The sequence below is a fragment of the Crotalus tigris genome, unplaced genomic scaffold (assembly GCF_016545835.1).
Source record: "Crotalus tigris isolate CLP2741 ecotype Arizona unplaced genomic scaffold, ASM1654583v1 scf7180000023746.1698619, whole genome shotgun sequence".
NCBI lineage: Eukaryota > Metazoa > Chordata > Lepidosauria > Squamata > Viperidae > Crotalus > Crotalus tigris.
This window is the reverse complement of record NW_024100155.1, coordinates 243,735-266,912: the sequence shown is the minus strand read 5'-3', so window position 1 is coordinate 266,912 and position 23,178 is coordinate 243,735. Positions and strand designations below refer to the sequence as shown.

At 46.1% G+C, this 23,178-nt stretch overlaps 1 protein-coding gene across 9 annotated transcripts in view; it reads left to right on the top strand.

Moving 5' to 3' along the window:
• The window catches only part of DENND1A (DENN domain containing 1A), a 184,795-nt gene that overhangs the window by 139,948 nt on the left and 21,669 nt on the right, over positions 1-23,178 (top strand). For 6 of the 9 annotated variants that reach the window (XM_039321490.1, XM_039321488.1, XM_039321492.1 and 3 more), the window contains 6 exons: positions 763-850; positions 2,132-2,172; positions 4,143-4,214; positions 5,723-5,779; positions 10,489-10,620; positions 22,735-22,791. In XM_039321490.1, coding sequence (XP_039177424.1) covers positions 763-850; positions 2,132-2,172; positions 4,143-4,214; positions 5,723-5,779; positions 10,489-10,620; positions 22,735-22,791 — 447 coding nt within the window. The remainder of the gene's footprint in view (positions 1-762; positions 851-2,131; positions 2,173-4,142; positions 4,215-5,722; positions 5,780-10,488; positions 10,621-22,734; positions 22,792-23,178) is intronic. The other 3 variants (XM_039321491.1, XM_039321493.1, XM_039321497.1) reach the window with 1 other exon arrangement.

Genomic DNA, 23,178 nt, shown 5'->3' with positions numbered 1-23,178 from the left:
GTCTATTTTTCCATCTCTCTGTTCTCTCTCTCTCTCTCTCTCTCTCTCTCTCTCTCTCTCTCTCTCTCTCTCTCCCTCCCTCCCTCCCTCCCTCCTTCCCTCTCCCTCCCTCTCTCTCTCCCTCCCTCTCTCTTTTCCTCTCTCTCCCTCCCTCTCTCCCTCCCTCCCTCTCTCCCTCCCCCTCCCTCTCTCTCTCCCTCTCTCTCTCTCCCTCTCTCTCCCTCTCCCTCCCTCCCTCTCTCCCTCTCTCTCTCTCCCTCCCTCTCTCTCTCCCTCCCTCTCTCTCTCTCCTTCCCTCTCCCTCCCCCTCTCCCCCTCTCTCCCCCCCTCTCTGGTTTTCACAGCAAAGAACTTAAGATAATGGGGTCCCCGTCAAAAGGACCTGCTGAGAGAGAACCCAAAAGTGTTTTGTTTTTTTCAAAAGGCAGCCAGGCTTTTGCTTCTCATCCAAGAACCTTCTTCAGTTCTGACTGAAGGACGGAAGAAGTCAGAACTGGAGATGCGACTTGGATGAGGAGCGAAACGCCTTCAAGGACAGTCAGAACTGAAGAAGCGTCTTGGAAGGGGAGCGAAACGTCCTCATGGAAAGACAAAGTCCAGTTGCCTTTTGGAAAAGCATCTTTGGGATCACTATGACCTGGATGACTGAGAACCTCCAGAGATATCTGCTGTGGAGAAGATCTTAGATTATCCGAGATGTTCTCCTGGAAAAAGAGAGCAAGCATCAGACGATAATGCTTTTTTTCTTTCTCTCTCCTGAAGTTCATCGACGGACGTCTTGATCTTCTCAACTCTGGAGAAGGCTTCAGTGACGTCTTCGAGGAAGAGATCAGCCTGGGGGAATATGCCGGTGAGGAGAATTAGAATTAGAACAACAGAGTTGGAAGGGACCTTGTGGGTTATCTAGTCCAACCCCTTCCCTGCTCAAGCAGGAGACCCTACACCATTTTTGACAGATGGCGGTCCGGTCTCTCCTTGGAAGCCTCCAGTGATGAAGCTCCCACAACTTCTGAAGGCAACTCCAGTTCCATCGGTTGATTGTTTTCACTATCAGGAAATTTCTCCTTGTTTCTAGGTTGAATCTCTCCTTGATCAGTTTCCATCCGTTATTCCTTGTCTGTCCTTCAGGTGCTTTGGAAAATAGGCTGACCCCCTCCTCTCTGTGACAGCCCCTCCAATATTGGAAGGCTGCTATCATGTCTCATAGAATGGAATGGAATGAATGGAATGGAATAGAACAGAACAGAATAGCAATAGCAATAATATCCTATAAAAACAGCGTTGACAACAGAATATGGAATGGAATGGAATATAGAGAATAGAATAGAATAGAATAGAATAGAATAGAATAGAATAGAATAGAATAGAATAGAATAGAATAGAATAGAATAGAATAGAATAGAATATAGAAAATAGAATAGAATGTAGAATAGAATGTGAATATAGAATAGAATGTAGAATAGAATATAGAAAATAAAAAATAGAATAGAATAGAATATAGAATAGAATATAGAAAATAGAATAGAATATAGAAAATAGAATAGAATAGAATGTAAATATAGAAAGAATAGAATAGAATGTAGAATAGAATAGAGAAAATAGAATAGAGAATAGAGAATAGAATAGAATAGAATAGAATGTAGAATAGAATATAGAAAAGAGAATAGAGAATGGAATGGAATGGAATAGAATAGAATGTAGAATAGAATAGAACAGAATAGAATAGAATAAGAAAGAATAGAATAGAGTAGAGTAGAATAGAATAGAATAGAATGTAGAATAGAATAGAATATAGAAAATAGAATAGAAAATAGAGAATGAAATGGAATAGAATAGAATAGAGCAGAACAGAACAGAATAGAATATGGAATGTAGAATAGAATAGAATAGAATATAGAAAATAGAATAGAAAATAGAGAATGGAATGGAATAGAATAGAACAGAACAGAATAGAATAGAATATTTAGAGAAGCAGCTTCAAGAGGCCTCCATTTCTCTCTCCCGAATTGTTTTAAGGTGGTTGATCGGGGTAACCGGTGGCAGAACGGGATGTGGTGGGTTGTGTTTGGATAAATGCTGGGAGACAGAAGGACCCAAACCAGATCTCACTGAATTTCTTCTTTTGTGACAGGGAGTGACAACCTTTATCACCAGTGGCTATCAACTGTCAGGGTGAGTATCCCTTGAAAGCTTCCACAGAGGCTTCCTCCATCTCTTTCTTGTCCTTCCTCCTCCATCCTTCAAGGGCTGCTACATCTTGGGCCAGAGACAATTGGCGGTCCTCAATTCTGCCCCCAAAGTGGTCTTCTCCCCAAGAGTCAAGGCAGCATTTTTGCTCCAGAGGCTGAATCTGCAGATGTGTTGTGCCCCTTGATAAAAGATTTCCGAATATCACACCCGTCTTAGAATCCCGGAGGGTTGGCCTGTCATGGTTCCGACTAATGAAACACTTCAAAGAACTTCCAAGCATGTTTATCCTAAAGCTTTTATTACCAGTGTTACAAACTGACCGGCACATCATGGAGGTTTTCTACCAGAATCTGAATTCCTCTTGCTGGCATCTCACTTTTCTTGCTAAACCCCTCCCTTATCTTGCAGTCACAAATCACATCTTCCAATTAGCCCAGAGGGCAGAGATTCACTTCCCTTCCTTTTTTTCTGGCTTCCGAATGAACTCTAAAAATACCAAACAGTTCTGCATATTGTCAAAAGCAAGAATGTACAATATTTGCAGCGTTGACATGGCCTTTTGAATCTCCTCTTTACATAGGCAAGGAAGATCGTCAATGAGCAGAATTCAAATTATTTTCTTCTGGGGCCCCAAACCTTGTTTCAAACCACCTTTTTTGAAAAGCCATAAAATAAGCTCGGTTGGCTTCTCTGACATTCTGAAAGACTGACAAAGAGTTTCAAGGATTGGGCCGAAAGAAAGGAAGGCTTTGATGTGAAAGAGAGAAAGAGGGAGGGAGGGAAGAAGGAAGGAAGGAAGGAAGGAAGGAAGGAAGGAGAAGAGGAAGCAAGCAAGGAAATAACAGTAAGAGTAACAGAAATCATATAACAAAGTTGGAAGGGACCCTAGAGGTCATCTAGCCCTACGCCCTGCTCAGGCAGGAAACCCTATACCAGGGGTAGGCAACCTCGGCTCTTTTATGACTGGTGGACTTCAACTCCCAGAATTGCTGAGACAGCCACGCTGAGGGGAAAGAGAGAGGTTTCCAAGCTGAGCCAGGCTGGCTCAGGAATTCTGGGAGTTGAAGTCCATGAGTGATGAGGGGGCCATAGTTTCCCTCATGCTGGCTCAGGAATTCTGGGAGTTGAAGTCCACCAGTCATGAAGAGGCTATAGTTTCCCTCAGGCTGGCTCAGGAATTCTGGGAGTTGAAGTCCACGAGTCATGAAGGGGCCATAGTTCCCCCATGTTGGCTGAGGAATTCTGGGAATTGAAGTCCACCAGTCATGAAGGGGCCAAAGTTTCCCTCAGGCTGGCTCAGGAATTCTGGGAGTTGAAGTCCACGAGTCATAAAAGAGCCAAGGTTGCCTGCTTCTGCCCTATACCATTCGGGACCAGAAAGAAAGAAGAAAGAAAGAGAGAGAGTGAGGGGAGGGAGGGAGGAAAAAGAAAAGAAAAGAAAAGAGAAAGAAGGAGAGAGGGAGGGAGAGAAAGTCAGTATCTTAAACATAGAGCCATTTATATTAAGATATTTTGGGCACCAGGGACCAGTTCCATGGAGAGGGGGTTTTCCACCGACTGGACAGTGCGTAAACGGTTTTGTGTGCTGTCTGCAATCTGTGGATGGAGTTTTCCTTGTTTGTGTAGACCGGTTGCTGGCATGCCGCAGCCCGATACTGGTCCACAGATGGGGGGGGGTTGGGGACCCCTGCAATATGGGACTGCCTGCATGGTGAATTCCAGCTATTGAACTGCAAATGAAGGAAAAACCATCTGACTTTCAGCTCAAAAAAGTTTCCACCCTGTTCCTTCTTGTGAACGAGACCTTGGTCACTGTAAGAGGCCTGCGATAATTAACGAGGATTCATTTGGCCCCACATTCATCATTTTGTCCTCGGTGTATTAAAAAAATCCCGCCCTCAGCTCCATTCCTGTATGATCCTGATGGCTTATTTTTTCCTTTGTCCACCTAGAAAGGAAGTGGGGCCATTTTAAACACGGTGAAGACCAAGGCAAACCCTGCCATGAAGACGGTCTACAAATTTGTAAGTCTCCGGAGCGAAATCAAATCAAGCTTATTACAGTCCAGGACCGGAAGAAATAAAAAAACACTGCGTGAATTTCCAGTTAAAAATTCTAAAATAAAATAATAAATAACAAGTTAAAAAAAAATCTATATTAAAATCACAATTTGGCATCCAGCCTGTCAGTTACACAGGGCCGAAGTATACTATATCAGTCCTTTCACTGTGAGGCCCGTAGCCATTGAATGCTAAAATGCAAAAAAAACAAAAAACAGTAATACAAAAAGGTTTGCTGCATTAGTTGCATAAAATAGCTATAAAGAAGAAATAGGGGAGACATGATAGCAATCTTCCAGTATCTGAGGGGCTGCCACAAGGCAGAGGGGGTCAGGTTGTTCACCAGAGCACCAGAGAGAAGGATGGGAAACAATGGATGGAAACTGATCAAGGAGAGAAGCAATTTGGAATTAAGGAGGAACAGTGAGGACAATTAACCAGTGGAACAGCTTGCCACCAGAAGTTGTGGGTGCTCCATCACTGGAGGTTTTTAAGAAGAGGCTAGACAGTCACTTGTCTGAGATGGTATAGGTTTTTCTGCTTGAGCAGGGAGCTGGACTAGAAGACCTCCAAGGTCCCTTCCAGCTTCTATTCTATTCTATTCTTATTTCTATTCTATTCCAATTTCTATTCTATTCTACTCTACTCTAATTTTAATTCTAATTCTATTCTTATTTCTATTCTATTCTAAATTCTATTCTGTTCTGTTCTATTCTATTCTCATTTCTATTCTACTCTACTCTAATTCTAATTCTATTCTTATTTCTATTCTATTCTAAATTCTATTCTGTTCTATTCTATTCTAATTTCTATTCTACTCTACTCTATTCTACTCTACTCTACTCTACTCTACTCTACTCTACTCTACTCTACTCTACTCTACTCTACTCTAATTCTAGAGCAGGAATCATGGTTAGTTCCTTATCTGTCAGCCCTGAGCTTCTTCTGCTCTCCTTCCTCACTTGCAAGCTTTGATGAAAAAGGCTCCTGGAGGCCACCCAATCTCTGCATGGCTGGTTCTCTAGGGTGACCTTAGAGATCCCAAACGTGGTATCTCCTGCTCAGACTGAGCTGCAGAGTGTCTCTTTTACCAGCAGGCCAGGCAGACCTAGAAGCTGGAAACTTACTCCAGTCCCTCGCAGAGACCTCGCAGCAGAGATAAAAAATAATTAGGGGATAAAATAAGAATCCTCGCTTTAAAACCAGGATATTCTCCACCAACAAAATCTCTCCCTCTCATTAAAGATTGTTTTTTTAACCTCTTGGTCTCCTTATTTGTTTTTATGCCCATTATGTCTTCCCTGTGATGGTCCATTCTGCACCTCCCACTCCTATTGTCGGGTAATCAGAGAAGGTGGACCTGGGTGGGCTACAAAACCCCTTGTCTGGGGGGGGGGGCGGGCAAATAAGGATTTCTCTCTTAAACTAACAACCCTCTTTCCTTCCCTCCCTCCTCCTTTTTTTTCATGCAGGCAAAAGATCATGCAAAAATGGGAATAAAAGAGGTGAAAAATCGTTTGAAGCAAAAGGTACTTGAAGGATGCATTTAGAAAAAAAAGACAGACAGACAGAAAGAAAGACGGAAGAAATGCTTGGCCGGGGTGGGGGGGAAAGAAAGAAAAAAGGCATTACGTGATCAATAGAGAGCTGTTTGGTGCTGTGTTGTTAACACACTTCAAAATGCATTACCAGCTGTCCCGGATTTTTTCCCCACTGTTATAAATATTCACAGACAAAAAGCAAATACATTAAGGTCTGACGTGGAATGGCTGTTCCTTCGCTCCCCCAAATGGGACACGGCCAAAAGAATGGAGGCGGCCCACTTCAAGCTTCTCAGGGTGCCATCAAAATCATCTTTCCTCCTTCCTCCCCTGTGAGAAAGTGCAAACTGTGTGGTTGCGTTGTGCTGGCGGGCCTTGAGCCAAAAGAAGCACAGCGGCTCTGGATAAAGCATGTGCCCGTTCTTTGCACTTTCTGGCGCACGCTGATCTGACAGCCCAAGTTAACGGGGGGGGGTGTCACTTTATACTTCAGAAAGCTTTGTCCCCACCTGAAAGTAGGGGATCCACCCCGACAAGATAATGTCTTCCTCAGGTTGGTTTTGATAGGGTGAAAGAGGAGAGAAGCAGAAGACGGGCACCAAAGGAAAGCAAGGAATTGAAGAACATTTGCTGAAGGTTCTTGTCCAGTTGGGTTGAGGAACCATTTTGAACATTTGTTGAAGCAGTTATGGAAATCCGCAGCTGGTTGACCGGCCATACTCAGCGTGTGGTCCTCAATGGAACTGCATCTACATGGAGGGAAGTATGTAGTGGGGTGCCCCAGGGCTCTGTTCTGGGCCCAGTGCTCTTCAACATCTTCATCAACGATCTGGACGAGGGGATAGATGGGAACTCATCAAATTTGCAGACGACACCATGCTGGCAGGAATAGCCAACACTCCAGAAGACAGCCTTAGGATACAGGAGGATCTGGACAGACTTGAACACTGGGCACTATCTAACAAAATGAAATTCAATGGTGAAAAAAGTAAGGTTCTACATTTAGGCAAGAAAAACCAAATGTACAGATATAGTATAGGGGATCCTTTGCTCAATAGTAGCAACTGTGAGAGGGACCTTGGAGTCCTAGTGGACAATCATTTAAATAGGAGCCAGCCGTGTGCTGCAGCTGCCAAAAAAGCCAACGCAGTACTAGGCTGCATTAACAGAGGGATAGAATCAAGATCACGTGAAGTGTTAATACCACTTTACAATGCCTTGGTAAGGCCACACTTGGAATACTGGATCCAGTTTTGGTCACCACGATGTAAAAAAATGTTGAGACTCTAGAAAGAGTACAGAGAAGAGCAACAAAGATGATTAGGGGACTGGAAGCTAAAACATATAAGGAACGGTTGCTGGAATTGGGTCTGTCTAGTTTAATGAAGAGAAGGACGAGGAGGGACATGACAGCAGTCTTCCAATATCTCAGGGGCTGCCCCAAAGAAGAGGGAGACAAGCTATTTTGCAAAGCACCTGAGAGCAGGACAAGAAGCAACGGATGGAAACTAACCAAGGAGAGAAGCAACCTAGAACTAAGGAGAAACTTCCTGACAGAACAATTAACCAGTGGAATAACCTGCCTCCAGAAGCGGTGAATGCACCAACACTGGAAGTTTTTAAGAAGAAACTGGGCAGCCATTTGTCCGAAATGGTATAGGGTTTCCTGCCTGAGCAGGGGGTTGGACCTGATGACCTCCAAGATCCCTTCCAACTTTATTATTATTATTATTAAACGCTCTTCTAGATTAGACCACGGAAAGGCATTGAGTGGGCCAGAACGTTTGAAGGAAGCTTCAAAGAAAAAGCATCTAATGAACCTTCAGCAGCTCTTCTTCAACCCTTTGTTTTCCTTCTACTCCTGTCTTCTGCTGTATCTCGGTGGAGATCTTAGTCATCCAGGTCCTGGTTGTCCCAAAGGTGCTTTTTTCAAGAGGCAACTGGACTGTCTGTTTTTCCTTTGAAGATGTTTCGCTTCTCATCCAAGAAGCTGCTTCTTCTGCTATTTCATCCTGTCAAAGCCAACGTGGTTGAAGACATTGTTCTTGGACCTTCCCCAGATGTTCTTCAGGAACAACCCTTCTGTTTTCTAGGACCCCCTTCAAGTCCAAGCTAGTGTCACCTCCATTGTCAACCAGTTCCCAGTGCTCTTCTGCAGATACATCTGCAGGTTTCCATTTTATAAGTGGAATTCAATCAGCGGGAAAGAGAGGGAGCATAAGCAGAGAGCTTCTTCCCCTCCTCGCTCCGAGACTGGCTGGTGTTCCTCCATCTTCTGGCTGACTAATTTGAGGCTCTAACCTCACTGCCATTCTCTACTGCTTAGCATTAACACGAAAAAAAGAAAAAAACGTTAGGAGAACAACTAATCTTATATTTCACCTTTGAGGCTCCGGTTGCGAAATCGGACTGACGGCGTCAGGAGAAATTTTAAAATGCACCCCAGATAGGAAAGGCTGTTTTCTTTAACTGCGGGCAGCAGTGATGACCCCTTGGATATAATCAATAGTCTCTGCCTGCCCTTGGTTCGCTCCCACGTTGGCTTTGAATTGCAAATAAGAAATACTGGGTGGAATTCTGCAAAGGTCACCCTGGGGTCTCAGAAGTCCTCCTCTAATACCGTCGTGGAGATTAAATGATGCTCCCTTCCTATCCTGTCTTCGTTTGTGGGATGGGATATTAAAAGGATCTTGCAGTCATTCCTCTGGCTTTCTTCCAGCTGTCCGCAGTGGATGGCTAACGGAGTGTGGTGCCGCTGTTGGATTGTCCCAAAAGTGCTTTTTTTTTTAACGAGGCAACTGGACTTTCTTGTTCTTCTTTGAAGAGGTTTCGCTTCTCATCCAAGAGGCTTCTTCAAGTCTGACTGGATGGTGGAGGATGGAAGGATTTATACTCCTTGCAGATAGCTGGCCATTTGCCTTCTTTTAGAGGGTCGTTGAGGCCACCTGGAAGTTTATCTGTGTCCTCAGGGTCTGTCCACATTTTGGACAGAGAGGACCACTGGTTTGAAAGAGGGGTCAAAGAGGCCACCTAGGTCAAAATTGAACAGCCCTCTCTCAACAAAGGGGGAGGGACACAACATCATCTACCTCCAGTCTAGCACACAGTCCTTTCAGCAGTTCCAAGAAGGCTCCCCATCCATTTGCACCACTCAGGTGATCCTGAGGATGCAGACAAACCTCCAGGTGGCCTCAACGACTCTCTAAAAGAAGGCAAATGTTTGTCCACATTTTGGACAAAGAGGGGTCAAAGAGGCCGTCTAGGTCAAAATTGAACAGCCCTCTCTCAACAGAGGGGAAGGGACACGACATCATCTATCTCCAGTCTACAACACGGTCCTTTCGGCAGCTCCAAGAAGGCTCCACAACCATTTGCACCACTCAGGTGACCCTGAGGACACAGATAAGCCTCCAGGGACTTCAACAACTCTCGAAAAGAAGGCAAATGACCAGCTGTCTGCAAGGAGTATAAATCCTTCCCTTCCCCACCATCCAGTCAGAGCTGAAGAAGCTTCTTCGATGAGAAGTGAGGTGTCTTCAAAGAATAACCAGAAAGTCCAGTTGCCTCTTGAAAAAGCACCTTAGGGACAACCGTGACCGGGATGACAGAGAATCTCCATAAACAGCTCCTTGATTGTGTAGGTCAAAGGAAATGGCCTCGGTGGGGCCATTCCCAGCATTGCCTCCATTGAATCCTCACCTCCGTGGAGTTGGCCAGGTCAAGGGCAAGAGCAGAAGGACAGTATGAGTCCCCCTTGCAGCTGCAGACAAGCTTTTGACCTACTTGCAATGTTCAACGGTGGCCTTGGAGACATCTCCAAGGCGGTTCCAGCCCTTGCATTGTCCTTCTTTGTCCACTTATTTTCCCTCCGAACCAGATAACGGCTTCCAACTTCCAAATACTCTCCCTTGTGTCTGGAACCTTTGCTTAGTTATTTTTGTTCTACAAGGGACAAAATGGAGGTGTCCCGTTTAGATGAACTCTCTTCGTGGATAGGCAGTCCCTGTTCCTTTTTTTAAAAAATTTTTTACAGGTTCTTAATTTTCTGTGACACATTTTTTTTTGGTCCCTTGGGGAGAACCTTGGCTTGACCAGCTGGATCTGAAAAGGTCCCTTTTCTGTCTGGAACGAGGTCCATCTAAGCTTTGTTGTGTTGGACCAGCGGGTTTAGGTCATCCTGTGCCCCCAAAGAATGCTTCCTAATTGGCTATCAGCTTACCGGTCTCATTAGAGTATTTAAGCCAGAGGAGAACTTGAGGGGCAGGTCAGGGGTCGCCCATCAAAGCAGCCGGCCTTGAGGTCACATGTCTGTATATTTACCAGGCATTAGTTCCTCGACATTGTCACAAAGAAGTTTAAAGTTGACGCTTCCTGCACAGCTGGCTTCCCTGCACGGTGGATTGCTGAAGCCTTTTCATTATTTCTAATCTTTGAGGACATTGTGTGGCGGCCATCTCTGTCCTCGGCTTGGCTGAATCTCCTATGTTCATTATACGATGCCCCACATATATTCCATCAGTTCTGTGCTCTCATAGACCTACCTGGCTTTTAACCCACTGATGAATTACCTATAAGCAGAGTTACACGTTTCCGAGACATTGTAGAAGCCACAACGAGCATCCTGTGTAGAGCCCTCCCCTTCAAAATTAAGGGTCTTCCTGGCGGCACAATTCTATTTACAGTATTCTCCCCTGCAGGACATCAGTGAAAACGGCTGTTCCACCATGCCGGAAGATTCCACCTCAAGGACCGCTCCATCTCCCCTGGCTGAAAAAAGGGACCCCAAACTCCAGGATGACAGGAGACCCATCACCGTCCACTTTGGCCAGGTAAGCTGTGGAGGTGACTTGAATCTTCCTCTAGAGTAGCATGTCAGTTGGGATGGTGGGTCCCCATTGCACCTTCCAGGACCTCATCGTCTACGTTCTGGAAGCACTCCCATTTTGTACCGCTGGGTTTAGAAGGCAATAACAATAGCCCAGTTTTAGTTGGTGGTGGTTGATATTTTACGCGATTGGGTTAGGGAGGAACTCAGAAGAACAGGGCATTCTCCATCCATCCTTCTCTCCCAAAATTGAGTGGAAAATGATTCCCCCTCCCACAATTTTGATCCTACTTCTTCTGGGACTTCATTGGAAGGCCCTTCACAGCTATCGGAATGATGGGCTGCGTTGCCTGTCCTCGTTCCCTATTTCTTTATCCACAAGAGCCCAGTCTTAAAAGGACATCACCACGGGTCTAGGCCAGGGGTGTCAAACTGCCGTGTCATGAGGAAACCGCGCCCACCCCATTGCCGGCACGACATCGTGAGTTTGACATGTCTGGTCTAGGCCAGGGGTAGGCAACCTTGGCTCTTTTATGACTCGTGGACTTCAACTCCCAGAATTCCTGAGCCGGCATGGCTCAGCATGGAAACCTCTCCCTTTCCCCTCAGCGTGGCTGGGTCAGGAATTCTGGGAGTTGAAGTCCACCAGTCATAACAGAGCCAAGGTTGCCTACCCCCTGGTCTAGGCCATGGTGTTCCTCAACCTTGCTGACTTTCAGCCATGTGGACTGCCAGAATTTCCCAGCTAGTGTGAGTTGAGGTCCACACATCTTAAAGTCACCAAGGTTGACAAGACACTGGTCTAGGGTCCCTCCTCCCCGCCCCCCGTGGTTCTCTGGATGCCAAGGGAAGAACTGATGAAAGATGAAACTCTCATAATCAGAACCTTCACAAACAACCAGGACGAAACTGAAAGCTTCAGCAGTGGACAGGACCTGCTAATGCCCCTAAGTGGCACATTAAGAATTTCAGCAGGTGCCAGTCTGAAGTTTGGGAGTATATCTAGTCCACAACCTATTTCCAAGACTTTTCTTGCATCCTCCCCTCCTGTCAAATAAAACATCCCCCCCACCTTTCATCCTGGATTCTCTCTTCTGCCACAGTTTCAGATGTCTTTCGTTCAGTCCGGTGTCAGCCACCGGTCTCTTAGGATAATAAGCACCGCAGCACCCTTTTCAACAGAAAAAGCAACGACCGGGGTTTGGAAAATCAATTAATGGCTCCTTAATAGCACGCTTCATATTTCGATATTGACTCTCCTGTTCGCCGAGCCGGTTGTTTTTACGATGCTCTCCGCCGTACATTTGTGAAAAGCCAGCCAGGATGAAGTGACTTATAATTGCAAAAATGAATTTAACTTCGCAGGCTTGTTTGGTAGGCCCGGGCGGGCACGAGGGGGAGAGGGATATGCCATGGGTAAACTAGATTGTAATCTTCGTTGGGTGACTCTTGAATCGGTGGAGGGGCCACGTTGAAAGGCTGGAGGTAATTAAAGAATTGCTTTCTCAGAGAGGAAATACAAGTGATGCAAGATCCAGGGTGATATTGGCAGACAGGCGTGGTAATGTTTAAAAATATTGCATTTTGAAAGAGCAATCCTATGCGTTAGCCCCTTAAAGAACTGCCTTTGTTCATGTGAATGCACATACGGGTTATATGTACAAAGAACGGTTGCAGGAATTGGGTGTGTCTAGTTCAGTGAAAAGAAGGACCAGGGGTGACATGATAGCAGTCTTCCAATACCTGAGGGGCTGCCCCAAAGAAGAGGGAGTCAAGCTATTCTCCAAAGCGCCTGAACGCAGCCCAAGGAGCAATGGATGGCAATTAATTAACGAGAGAAGCAACCTAGAACTAAGGAGAAACTTCCTGACAGAGCAATTAATCAGTGGAACAACTCGCTTCCAGAAGTTGTGGGTGCTCCAACACTGGAGGTTTTGAAGAAGAGATTGGACAGCCATTTGTCTGAAATGGCATAGGGTCTCCTGCTTGAGCAGGGGGCTGGACTAGAAGACCTCCAAGGTCCCTTCCAGCTCTATTCTCTTCTTAAGAGGCAATGAGAGCGCAACTTTTGCAAAAGAATCCTGATTGCAGACTTCCCAAAAGGTGTCTTCTGATGTCCATTGTGGACATAGGATGCCGGTCTACCTGTGATTCAAATATCTTGAGCAGGAGGTTGGACTAGAAGACCTCCAAGCTCCCTTCCAGCTCTGTTATTCTGTGATTCTGATGATGATTCCATTGAAACCTATCCCAGGCAAAATTTTGCTGAGACACACTCGTCTCTCTCCATCCCATCCTCCCAGCGAGGCCATCAGTTCTTCACCCCATGTGGCTTTTGGCCAAGACAAAGGCCTGGCCAGGCTCTTCAAGACGTGAATGCATTTATTCAGTTTCTGTAGCCACCCAGCTCAACCAAGTACAATTGCCAACCCTGATTTTAGTCTTTATTGGGTGACGCTGTGTACGCGGTAAAGACCCATCCACTCAACTTCGTGGTCACGGGTAGCAAAAGTTCCTTTGGAAGCTTCTGTGAGTGAGCTGGCATCGCAGACTGGCCCAAGGAGGGCAGACCTAGTTTTTTTTTTAAAAAAAATGAGCATCAAGGACAGATCTGGCACTCCTCTTTTCACTCCTTCTTTACATTTTTTTTTAGTTTTTATTTTTCCTTTTTTCCACTATACAACAAAAATAAAACTGAAAAAAAAAATACATTTTTTCCCTTAACAAAACTGTGTTATACATCTCATAAATATTATGTACAATTTATTTACATCAGTAATCATGTCTTTTTCTTTCTTTGTTCTAGCCAATCGTAACGTTTGTTCCATATTTCATAAAATTCTGTTGGCTCCTTGTCTTTTAATTCTAGCGTAGGTTTATTCATTTCCGCGCATTCAAGAATTTTGTATATAATCATATCGTTTGTAGGTATGTTTTCACCCTTCCAACACTGAGCATATACTATACGGGCTGCTGTCAATATATGTATAATGATGTGCTGGAGTTGCTTTTTAATCTTTAAATTTATTATACCCAGAAGAAATATTTCAGGTTTGAATTCAATTTGAACCTTAGTTATCTTCTGTATCCAGTTCCCTATCCGTTCCCAATAGCTCTTTGCTTTAGGGCACAGCCACCCCATGTTTTCAGCCCTTCTTATGGCAAATGAAAAGAACATAAAATTAATCTCCTGGGCACTTCAAGAGTGCCAAGCTTGAGCAGGGGGCTGGACTAGAAGACCTCCAAGGTCCCTTCCATCTATTCTCTTCTGTTCTATTCTATTCTATTCTATTCTATTCTATATTTTGTTCTATATTCTGTTATTTTTTATTCTATTCTATTCTATATTCTGTTCAATTCAAATATTCTATTCTATTCTGTTCTATTCTATTCCACTCCATTCCGTTCCATTCCATTCCATTCTACTCTATTCTATTTTCTATTCTATTCTATTCTATTCTATTCTACTCTACTCTACTCTACTCTACTCTATTCTACTCTACTCTACTCCACTCCACTCCACTCCACTCCACTCCACTCCACTCCACTCCACTCCACTCCACTCTATTCTATTCTATTCTATTCTATTCTATTCTATTCTATTCTGCTCTACTCTACTCTACTCTACTCTACTCTATTCTACTCCATTCCATTCCATTCTATTCTGCTCTGCTCTACTCTATTCTTTTTTATTCTATTCTATTGTATTCTATTCTAAGATGGCAAGATGCAGAAGGAGACTTGAAGTCTATTTCTCCCTCCCCCCGTCCCAAATAATGGACAAAACCAACGGCTGGTCAATACCCCCAGTTTCAACACTGCAGTGGCGTCTGCAAGCTTGCAGCCCACCAGCCCCAGCAGAGCCGGCCTTAATTGAGTTGTGCTGTCAGAGTGACAAACACATTTGCATACAGTCTATTTATTTTGTTCGCCGAAGTCCACTGGCTGCTGTTGGGGGAACATCCTTAATCAGCCTGCTGTAAGTCAGCCGGCACCTCGCTTGGCTGTCTCTGTCCACGCTCTTTTCTTCATTAAGTGACAGATTAACTGAAGGGGATGGGGGGGGGTTGTGGAGCCTAACTGCAACATTTAATTTTAACTCATTAGGGCTCACCCAACTGGAGTTGACAGTTGGTCATGGGTGTCTTGTTCTCCACCAGTCGCAGTCATTAATCTGCTCACAAAGAGGATGCATAGAACTCAACCGCCTGCTGGCTGAAGCGACAACAGCATAAACACCTTTCGGCGGTACTCAAATGACTTTCTTCTTCTTCTTCTTCTTCTTCTTCTTCTTCTTCTTCTTCTTCTTCTTCTTCTTCTTCTTCTTCTTCTTCTTCTTCTTCTTCTTCTTCTTCTTCTTCCTCTTCCTCTTCCTCTTCCTCTTCTTCTCCCCAACACAACATGATTGGGAAGTTTTGGTTTTTGCCCTGCTTTTGCAAACAACCTTTGGATGTAAAGAACGGTTGCTGGAATTGGGTATGTCTACTTTAATTTAGAGAAGGACGAGGGGTGACACGATAGTGGCGTTCTAATATCTCAGAGCTGCCCTAAAGAAGAGGGAGTCAAGCTATTCTCTGAAGCACAAGAAGCGACGGGTGGAAACCAATCAAGGAGAGAAGCAACCTAGAACTAAGGAGAAATTTCCTGAGAGTGAGAACAATTAATCAGTGGAACAACCTGCCTCCAGAAGCGGTGAAGGCTCCAACACTGGACATTTTTAAGAAGAGACTGGACAACCATTTGTCTGAAATAGTATAGGGTTTCCTGCCTAAGCAGGGGGTTGGACTAGAAGACCTCCAAGGTCCCTTACAGCTCCTATTCTATTCTGTTCTATTCTATTCTATTCTATTCCATTCCATTCCATTCCATTCCATATTCTATTCTATTCCATATTCTGTTCTATTCCATTCCATTCTATTCTATTTATTCTTAATTCTATTCTATTCTATTCTTAATTCTATTATATTCCATATTCTATTCTATTCTATTCTTAATTCTATTATATTCCATATTCTATTCTGTTCTATTCTATTCTATTCTTAATTCTATTCTATTCCCTATTCTATTCTATTCTATTCTATTCTATTCTATTCTATTCTATTCTATTCTATTCTATTCTATTTTAATTCTATTCTTAATTCTGTTCTATTCCATATTCTGTTCTATTCTGTTCTATTCTTAATTCTGTTCTATTCCATATTCTATTCTATTCTATTCTATTCTATTTATGGGGATCCTCGCATGTCTTGCCTTCAGAAAGCTGCAAGTTGTGGGGTTTTTTTGCTGTGGGGGTAAAAGAGGGGCGAGGCCCCTATTTATGGGTCACCGTGTTCTGCTCAGGAGAAGCTAACTTCCTTTTCTGATTCTTGTTCCTTCTTAAACATGGACCCTTCCAGATGCCGTTTTTCTTCTTAAGGCGATTCTGCTGTCCTTCCTCGCATTGCGTTCTGCCCGGGATATCAGACACACTCATTCTCCATCCCTGTGGCTCTTCCCTCTGGTGTGCCGTCTGAAAACTAGGGAATTTTGGACGATGAATGATAGGGAGAAAACCTGCTGGTGTGTTAAGTTGCAAGGAAGTTCCTGTTTGAAAGTTCCTGTGCCTGCTTAGGCCTTACAATTCTAATCGAGGAGCTTGGAGGCTATTTTTCCATTTAAATGTTCTGAATCTACAGTTCTGATTCTCTTTTTTCTGATTTGACTGTGGTCTTTCATGCAAGTGGTCTATGCCTCTTGTTTCATGGCCAACTTAATCAGAGGAATAATTAATCTCTTACTATCCTCTTTTGAGGCGAAAAAGAAAAGAAATTGAGGCTGTTTCTCAAGAGATTTGTCCTCTCTAGCATGACGATCAGTAGAGCAATCTATGGCTAATATCCTTAAATGTCAAAAGAGAGGTGAAAGAAGAAGGTTGCACCAAAACATGTCTTTTAGGGGGGGGGGTAAAATGGTAGCTGAGACCTTGACGTGGTCATTTCTGCCTCTTAGGGGTGGCTGACTGGTGCCTGGTGTTCATGGAAGGTCACTGAGACACTTCTCAGAAGAGAAATGAGTTTGTGGCTAGTTTGTAGAACTTGTCCAACGGATGGGCCCTTGGCTGATGGATGGAACGACTAAAATATTTATTCCCTGGCTTCTTTTGGGAAGTCGTGATGGTAAAGGCAGAGGTCTACATCACTCTCTTATACTTCAACCTCAATCAAGGTAGAAGGATTAAATGGATTCTTTCCCAAATCCTGGGTCTACCAGAAGACATCCCTTCTCCTGGACAAGTTGGCTTCTTGAAGGAAGCTGAACAGGGAGGACCTGGGCTTCTGCAGGAACCCCTCCAGAAGCCATGAGAACTTCATCTGCAATCCAGAAACGTCCAGATAGCTTTCTCCTAGTCCACCTTGGCTCTTTTATGACTCGTGGACTTCAACTCCCAGAATTCCTGAGGCAGCCATGCTCAGAAATTCTGGGAGTTGAAGTCCACAAGTCACGAAGGGGCCATAGTTCCCCCATGCTGGCTGAGAAATTCTGGGAATTGAAAATCCACCAGTCATGAAGAGGCCATAGTTCCCCCATGCTGGCTCAGGAATTCTGGGATTTGAAGTCCACAAGTCATGAAGGGGCCATAGTTCCCCCATGTTGACTCAGGAATTCTGGGAGTTGAAGTCCACAAGTCATGAAGGGGCCAAAGTTTCCCTCACGCTGGCTCAGGAATTCTGAGAGTTGAAGTCCACAGATCATGAAGGGGCCATAGTTCCCCCATGCTGGCTGAGGAATTCTGGGACTTGAAGTCCACGAGTCATAAAAGAGCCAAGGTTGCCTACCCCTGTTCTAGTCTCTTCTCCCCCTGGTCCCTTTTCTTTAAGTTTCCATCCATTACGTTGACTAGGCTTGGCCAGGCAGGTCACAATAATTCCCGCAGTTGCCGAGTTTGCCTGGCTAAAAGTGTGACACCCTTCTGGAAACACACCCACGTATTTCTAGAAGGGTTGTTGGCTGCCCCCAATGCCGGAAACACATTTTATATGCATACACAACCTTCAGGAGAGACTGTTCTTCCCTCCAGGCAATCAAACACAGGTTGGTGTTCGTCTTCCCAGCAGCCGCTCAGCTTGGATTTTGTAGAAATCAGGTGTGTGGCTTTGAGCTCAGGAACCAGCCCCACAAGGCGAAGCATTGAGAATGGCCAGGGATTTTATTTTTTATTATTATTTTTTATTTTTTTAAAAAGAAGAAGTAGTTAAAGTTTTAAAACCCGGCCCAGCTTAGTGCCATTTGCTTCCTGCACGTCGGGTGAATTTTCTGCGTTTTTCCGCCAGAAATGTATGCCGTTCGTTCTCCGCTGACAATGTCCTTGAGGATTTGACAGTGAAATTTTCCCGATCTTCGTTAGGATCCTGGCGCTGTCTAGCAAGGCAGCCGAGCCACTGCTCCCTTCGACTTGTGTTTGTTCTCGCAGGGCCGGAGGCTGCTGCAGTCAGCTCATCGACCAAGGCTGATCATTACAAGGGCGTTCGCTACCATGAATAAAAATGTCACACGCGCCCCTCCCGTCTCACAGCAGTACAAAATGTCAGCTCTGTCAAACACACATTGCAGGGAGCAGGGAGCGGTTGGTACAAATTGGAAAGCCGAATATTCCCTCGGCTTTCTGATATTCTTCATTTGAAGGCGAAGAAAAAACAGTTGTTAACCTATTAGCTGTGATTTTTTTAAACACCCGCTGCAGCCCGGAATGGACAGCTTCTTGGCGTATTTGGGGTTGGGTGGGATCGGCCTCTTGCTGGCGCCCTGAATTTGGGGAGACACCCCCCCCCCATCCCTGCTTGGTCTCGGAGGATTTCATGGAAGGATGTCAGTGGAGATTCCTGGTTGTCCCAAAAGTGCTTTCTCAGGAGGCAACTGGACTTTCTTATTTTTCTTTGAAGAAAAGAAAAATTTCTTTCTTCTCCTCCAAGAAGCTTCTTCAGCTCTGAGAGTCGTTGGACACTTGTACGTTTATTTGTGTCCTCAGGGTCACCTGAGTCATGAACGGATTTCCAGAAAAAAATTGCAAACTACAGGAATCATTTGCACCACTCGGGTGACCCTGAGGACACAGGTAAGCCTCCAGGTGGCCTCAACGACCCTCTAAAAGGATGCAAATGACCAGCTGTCTGCAAGGAGTATAAATCCTTCCATTCCCCACCATCCAGTCAGAGCTGAAGAAGCTTTTGGAATGAGAAGCGAAACGTCTTCCAAGAAAAACAAGAAAGTCCACCTTTGTGGAGGGACATTCCTATGAGTGTCCGCCTGGCCTCGTTGTGATGTTTGCGGAGCTTTGAAAGATTTTCCCAAGCGTCTCGCAGCCCATTTTTGTTTCTTGAAAAGGAAAAGAACTTGGGGTCTGCTCCCGTGACGCCCCCTTCAGCTGGTGATGCTCTTTGAAGGAACAGTAGAGGCGGGAAGATTTAAATCATAGCGTTGTCATGACTTGACTTTTCAAAAGTGGTACGTCCCACTCAATAACTGTCATGGATCCACTCCCAGACCGCTTTCCGTACATGAGTTCAGAGGAGGAGGGTGAGTTTGAGTCGACAGAGGAAAGGGCAGAGCTGAATAATAATAATAATAATAGTAGTAGTAGTAGTAGTAGTAGTAGTAGTAGTAGTAGTAGTAACAATAATATTGGAAGAGACCTTGGAGGTTTTCTAGTCCAACCCCCTGCTCAGGCAGGAAACCCTATACCCTTTCAGACAAATGGCTGTCCAGTCTCTTCTTAAAAACTTCCAGTGTTGGAGCATTCACCGCTTCTGGAGGCAGGTTGTTCCACTGGTTAATTGTTCTCAATGTCAGGAAGTTTCTCATTAGTTCTAGGTTGCTTCTCTCCTTGGTTAGTTTCCATCTGTTGCTTCTTGTCCTGCCTTCAGGTACTTTGAAGAATAGCTTGACTCCGTCTTCTTTCTGGCAGCCCCTGAGATACTGGAAGACTGCTATCATGTCACCCCCTGGTCCTTCTCTTCATTAAACTGGACATACCCAATTCCAGAAACTGTTCTTTGTATGTTTTAGCCTCCAGTCCCTTAATCATCTTCGTTGCTCTTCTCTGCACTCTGTAATGTTGGTCAGGATCAGGGCTCGGGAAGTGCTAGCCTGATGGAGCAGCGTCAGCTGGGTGGATTGGAGGTGTATAGGCTGAAGCTGCAGCAAGGTGACCAGGAGGCTCCAGGCGAGGACCGGGAGCAGCTGCCACCTGTTACCAATGAGAAGGAGGTGGAGTCCACCCCTCCATGCTCCAAGGACATGTAGAGCAGAGAGGAGACAGGCACAACGCAGGTCAGCTAGGCTATTCGCGAGGAGGCAACCTCGCCTCTCATGAAGGCATCGGCTACATAATCCCACTCTGTGCCTTGTGTGCTTGTGCCGTGTATCCTGGCCTGTCTGACTCCTGGACTTCCCCATTGACTTTGCTCGTCAAGAAGGTCGCAAATGTGGATCACGTGACCCCGGGACGTTGCGACCATCATAAATATGAACCAGTTGTGAAGTTAACAACACAGTTGTAAATGAATCTGGCTTCTCGCTTGTCAGAGGATCGCGAAAGGGGATGACGTGATCCCGGGACACTCCGGCCGTCATAAATATGAGTCCGTTGCCAAGACTCTGTTATTTTGATCAAGTGAGCTCAGGGATGCTACAACGGTCGTAAGTGTGAAATAATGGTCATAAGTCCCTTTTTTTTAGTGCCGTTGTAACTTCGAATGACCCCCAAAGGAACTGTTGTAAGCCAAGGTAGTTGTAGTCCGTTCAACGAGCCGCTTAAGCTTAATTATTGCTTAATTATTCCCCCCCTCTACGGCTGGTCCTTTAACCACAGGCCTGCCGCAGTAATTTAAGCTCCAGTTCGGGCATCCCCGGACCACATTCTCGATGCCGCGCAAGTAATTAAGCTGATCTTCTACCACACTTTCCCTTCCTAACCTTTTGGAAACAATGCGTTTTGCTGCATCAACAAATTAACCGCAACTCCGAGGCTGGTTTCCGTGTAATGTACGTGTCTCGGGGATCTGTTTTGAAGCATGAGAGGGGAGGGGTCCAGGATTCAGAGCAGACACACACACACACACACACACACCCCGGGATGCCAGCCGTCCCTTTTTTCTCTCTTTTCGTGACCTATTTCGGCAGATAAATATTGTCATCCGGAGGGGCATCAAATTCCAGCAATGGCTGCGAACTGGAAAGAAGACGATGCAGGGAGATTTACAAGCTATCGATCCCAGGGAGGAGATTTATCTGGAGGTGCAAATTGGGAAGAGTTGCACCTGGCAAGGAGTTTGGGGCTTTAAAGCGGGGTCCCAAAAAGCAGGGGAGAAAAAGCAGACCCCTCCCTTACAACGTTGCCAGGAAAAACCTGGGAGAGAAGGCAATAAGTGTAGTCCTTGACTTACAACACTTCGTTTAGTGACCGTTCAAACTGACAACGGCACTGAAAAAAGGGACTCGTGACCATTTTTCACACTTACGACCATTGCAGCATCCCAGTGGACACGTGACTTACAAGCAGATGCTTGGTAACTGACGGCCGCAGCATCCTGGGTGTGTGTATGTGCGTGTGTCATGGGATCCCCTTTTGTGACCTTCTGACAAGCAAAGTCCATCGGGAGAAGCCAGATTCACTAACAACCGAGTTACTGATTTAACCGCCGCAGTGCTCCGCTTAACAAATGTGGCAAAATGAGACAAAACTCACTTCCTTGTGTCCTCAGGGTCAGCTGAGTAGTGCAAACGGGTGTGTAGCCTTCTTGGTGTAGGATGTTTTCTGCCCTAGGTCCCTTCGCTGTGGGCAAGGCTCCAAGTGGCCTCAACGACTCTCGAGAGTAATGCAAATGACCAGCAGTCTGCAAGGAGTATAAATCCTTCCACTTCCCACCATCCAGGCGGAGCTGAAGAAGCTTCTGGGATGAGAAGCGAAACGTCTTCAGAGGAAAACAAGGAAGTCCAGTGGCCTCGTGAAAAAGCATCTTTGGGACAACCGTGTCCTGGATGACGGAGAATCTCCATAGACATTTAGCTACACCCTTTGGGGTGAACCCCCTTCGAATGGGGAATGGAAGGATTTATACTCCAGCTGGTCATTTGCCTTTTTTGAAAAAGTCTACAGCAGTGATGGCGAACCTTTTAGAGACCCGAGTGCCCAAAAACTGGCCCCGCCCCTGCTCCACCCCCTGCCCCGCCCCCCACCTCCCCACAGGGCCATTCACCGCCTCCAGGGCCCGCCGCAGATTGCCCAGGCAGCCCAGCAGCGCCATGGCGGCCACGCCCTCTGCATCAACTGTGCATGATGGGGCGTGAGGCCAGATTCTCTTCTATGCTGCCTGGCTGCCATGTTCTTGGCTGCGCTGCTCTGCATGGGCCACGCTCGGGGGGTGACTCTCCTCCAGGGGGGCCTGCTGGTGAGGCAGGGGTCACGGGGGGAGGCGAGGCTGGGGCAACGGCACGTGTGCCCACAGAGAGGGCTCCGAGTGCCGCCTCTGGCACGCGTGCCGTAGGTTCGCCACCACTGGTCTACAGGAACCATTTACACTTCAGTTTGAGATTCAGACAACGCAGACTCATCCCCAACAGCCTGGGAAGGGGCCCAGGGCAGACAACATCCTGCAGCCAAGAAAGCCCCACACCCATTTGCACCACTCAGGTGACCTGAGGACACAGGTAAGCCTCCAAGTGGCCTCAACGACTCTCTAAAAGAATTCATATGCCCAGCTTCTGCAAAGAGTATCAATCCTTCCCTTCCCCACCATCCAGTCAGAGCTGAAGAAGCTTCTCGGATAAGAAGCAAAACATCTTCAAACAGAAACAAAGAAGTCCAGTTGCCTTTTGAAAAAACACCTTTGGACGTGGAGTCTCTTCCTCCACTTCTGCCTAACTATCAGAAAAATAAATAAAAAAATCCAGCAAGGACTTGATAAAGATGTAGGGAGGAGCCACATCTCCCTGGCTTCCTGCTCTCTTAAGCCCAACAAGCTCAGATGATCCAAGATCCCTTCCCCCGCAAGGAGTTGGTCCTAGTAAGTTGAGGTGCTGTTTTGGGGCGAGGGCTGCTCCTTGGGGGGGGCTAATGACTGAAGTTTCCACTTTGCTGCAGCCAAGCGCACCACCGCGGAGACCACCCCTGCCCAAGATTCATCGCTCCGCCAGGCCCGTGAGTAGAAGGCCACTTTGCCTGCCTCTAACCCTTGCGCGCTCCTTCGCCTTACTAAAAACGGCTGGCTGGGCTTTGGCACACTCACAACCAACCAACGCAGGGACGGTCGGCCTCCCGCTCGGTCAAGCTGAAGTAGGTTCTAGGTCAGTGGTGGCGAACCTGTGGCACGCGTGCCAGAGGCGGCACTCAGAGCCCTCTTTGTGGGCACGCGCGCCATGCCCCAGAGATGGCAACCGTCCCTCTTCAACCAACCGCCCATTAACTGGCTGAGGTCCCACGTGGCCGGATGCATCCCAGCACGGCTGGTTTCCCTCCCCTCCGTCCCATCCCTCCTGGCCTCGCGTGCTCTTCCCGGGCACGACCCACTGCATCGCCTCCTCAGCT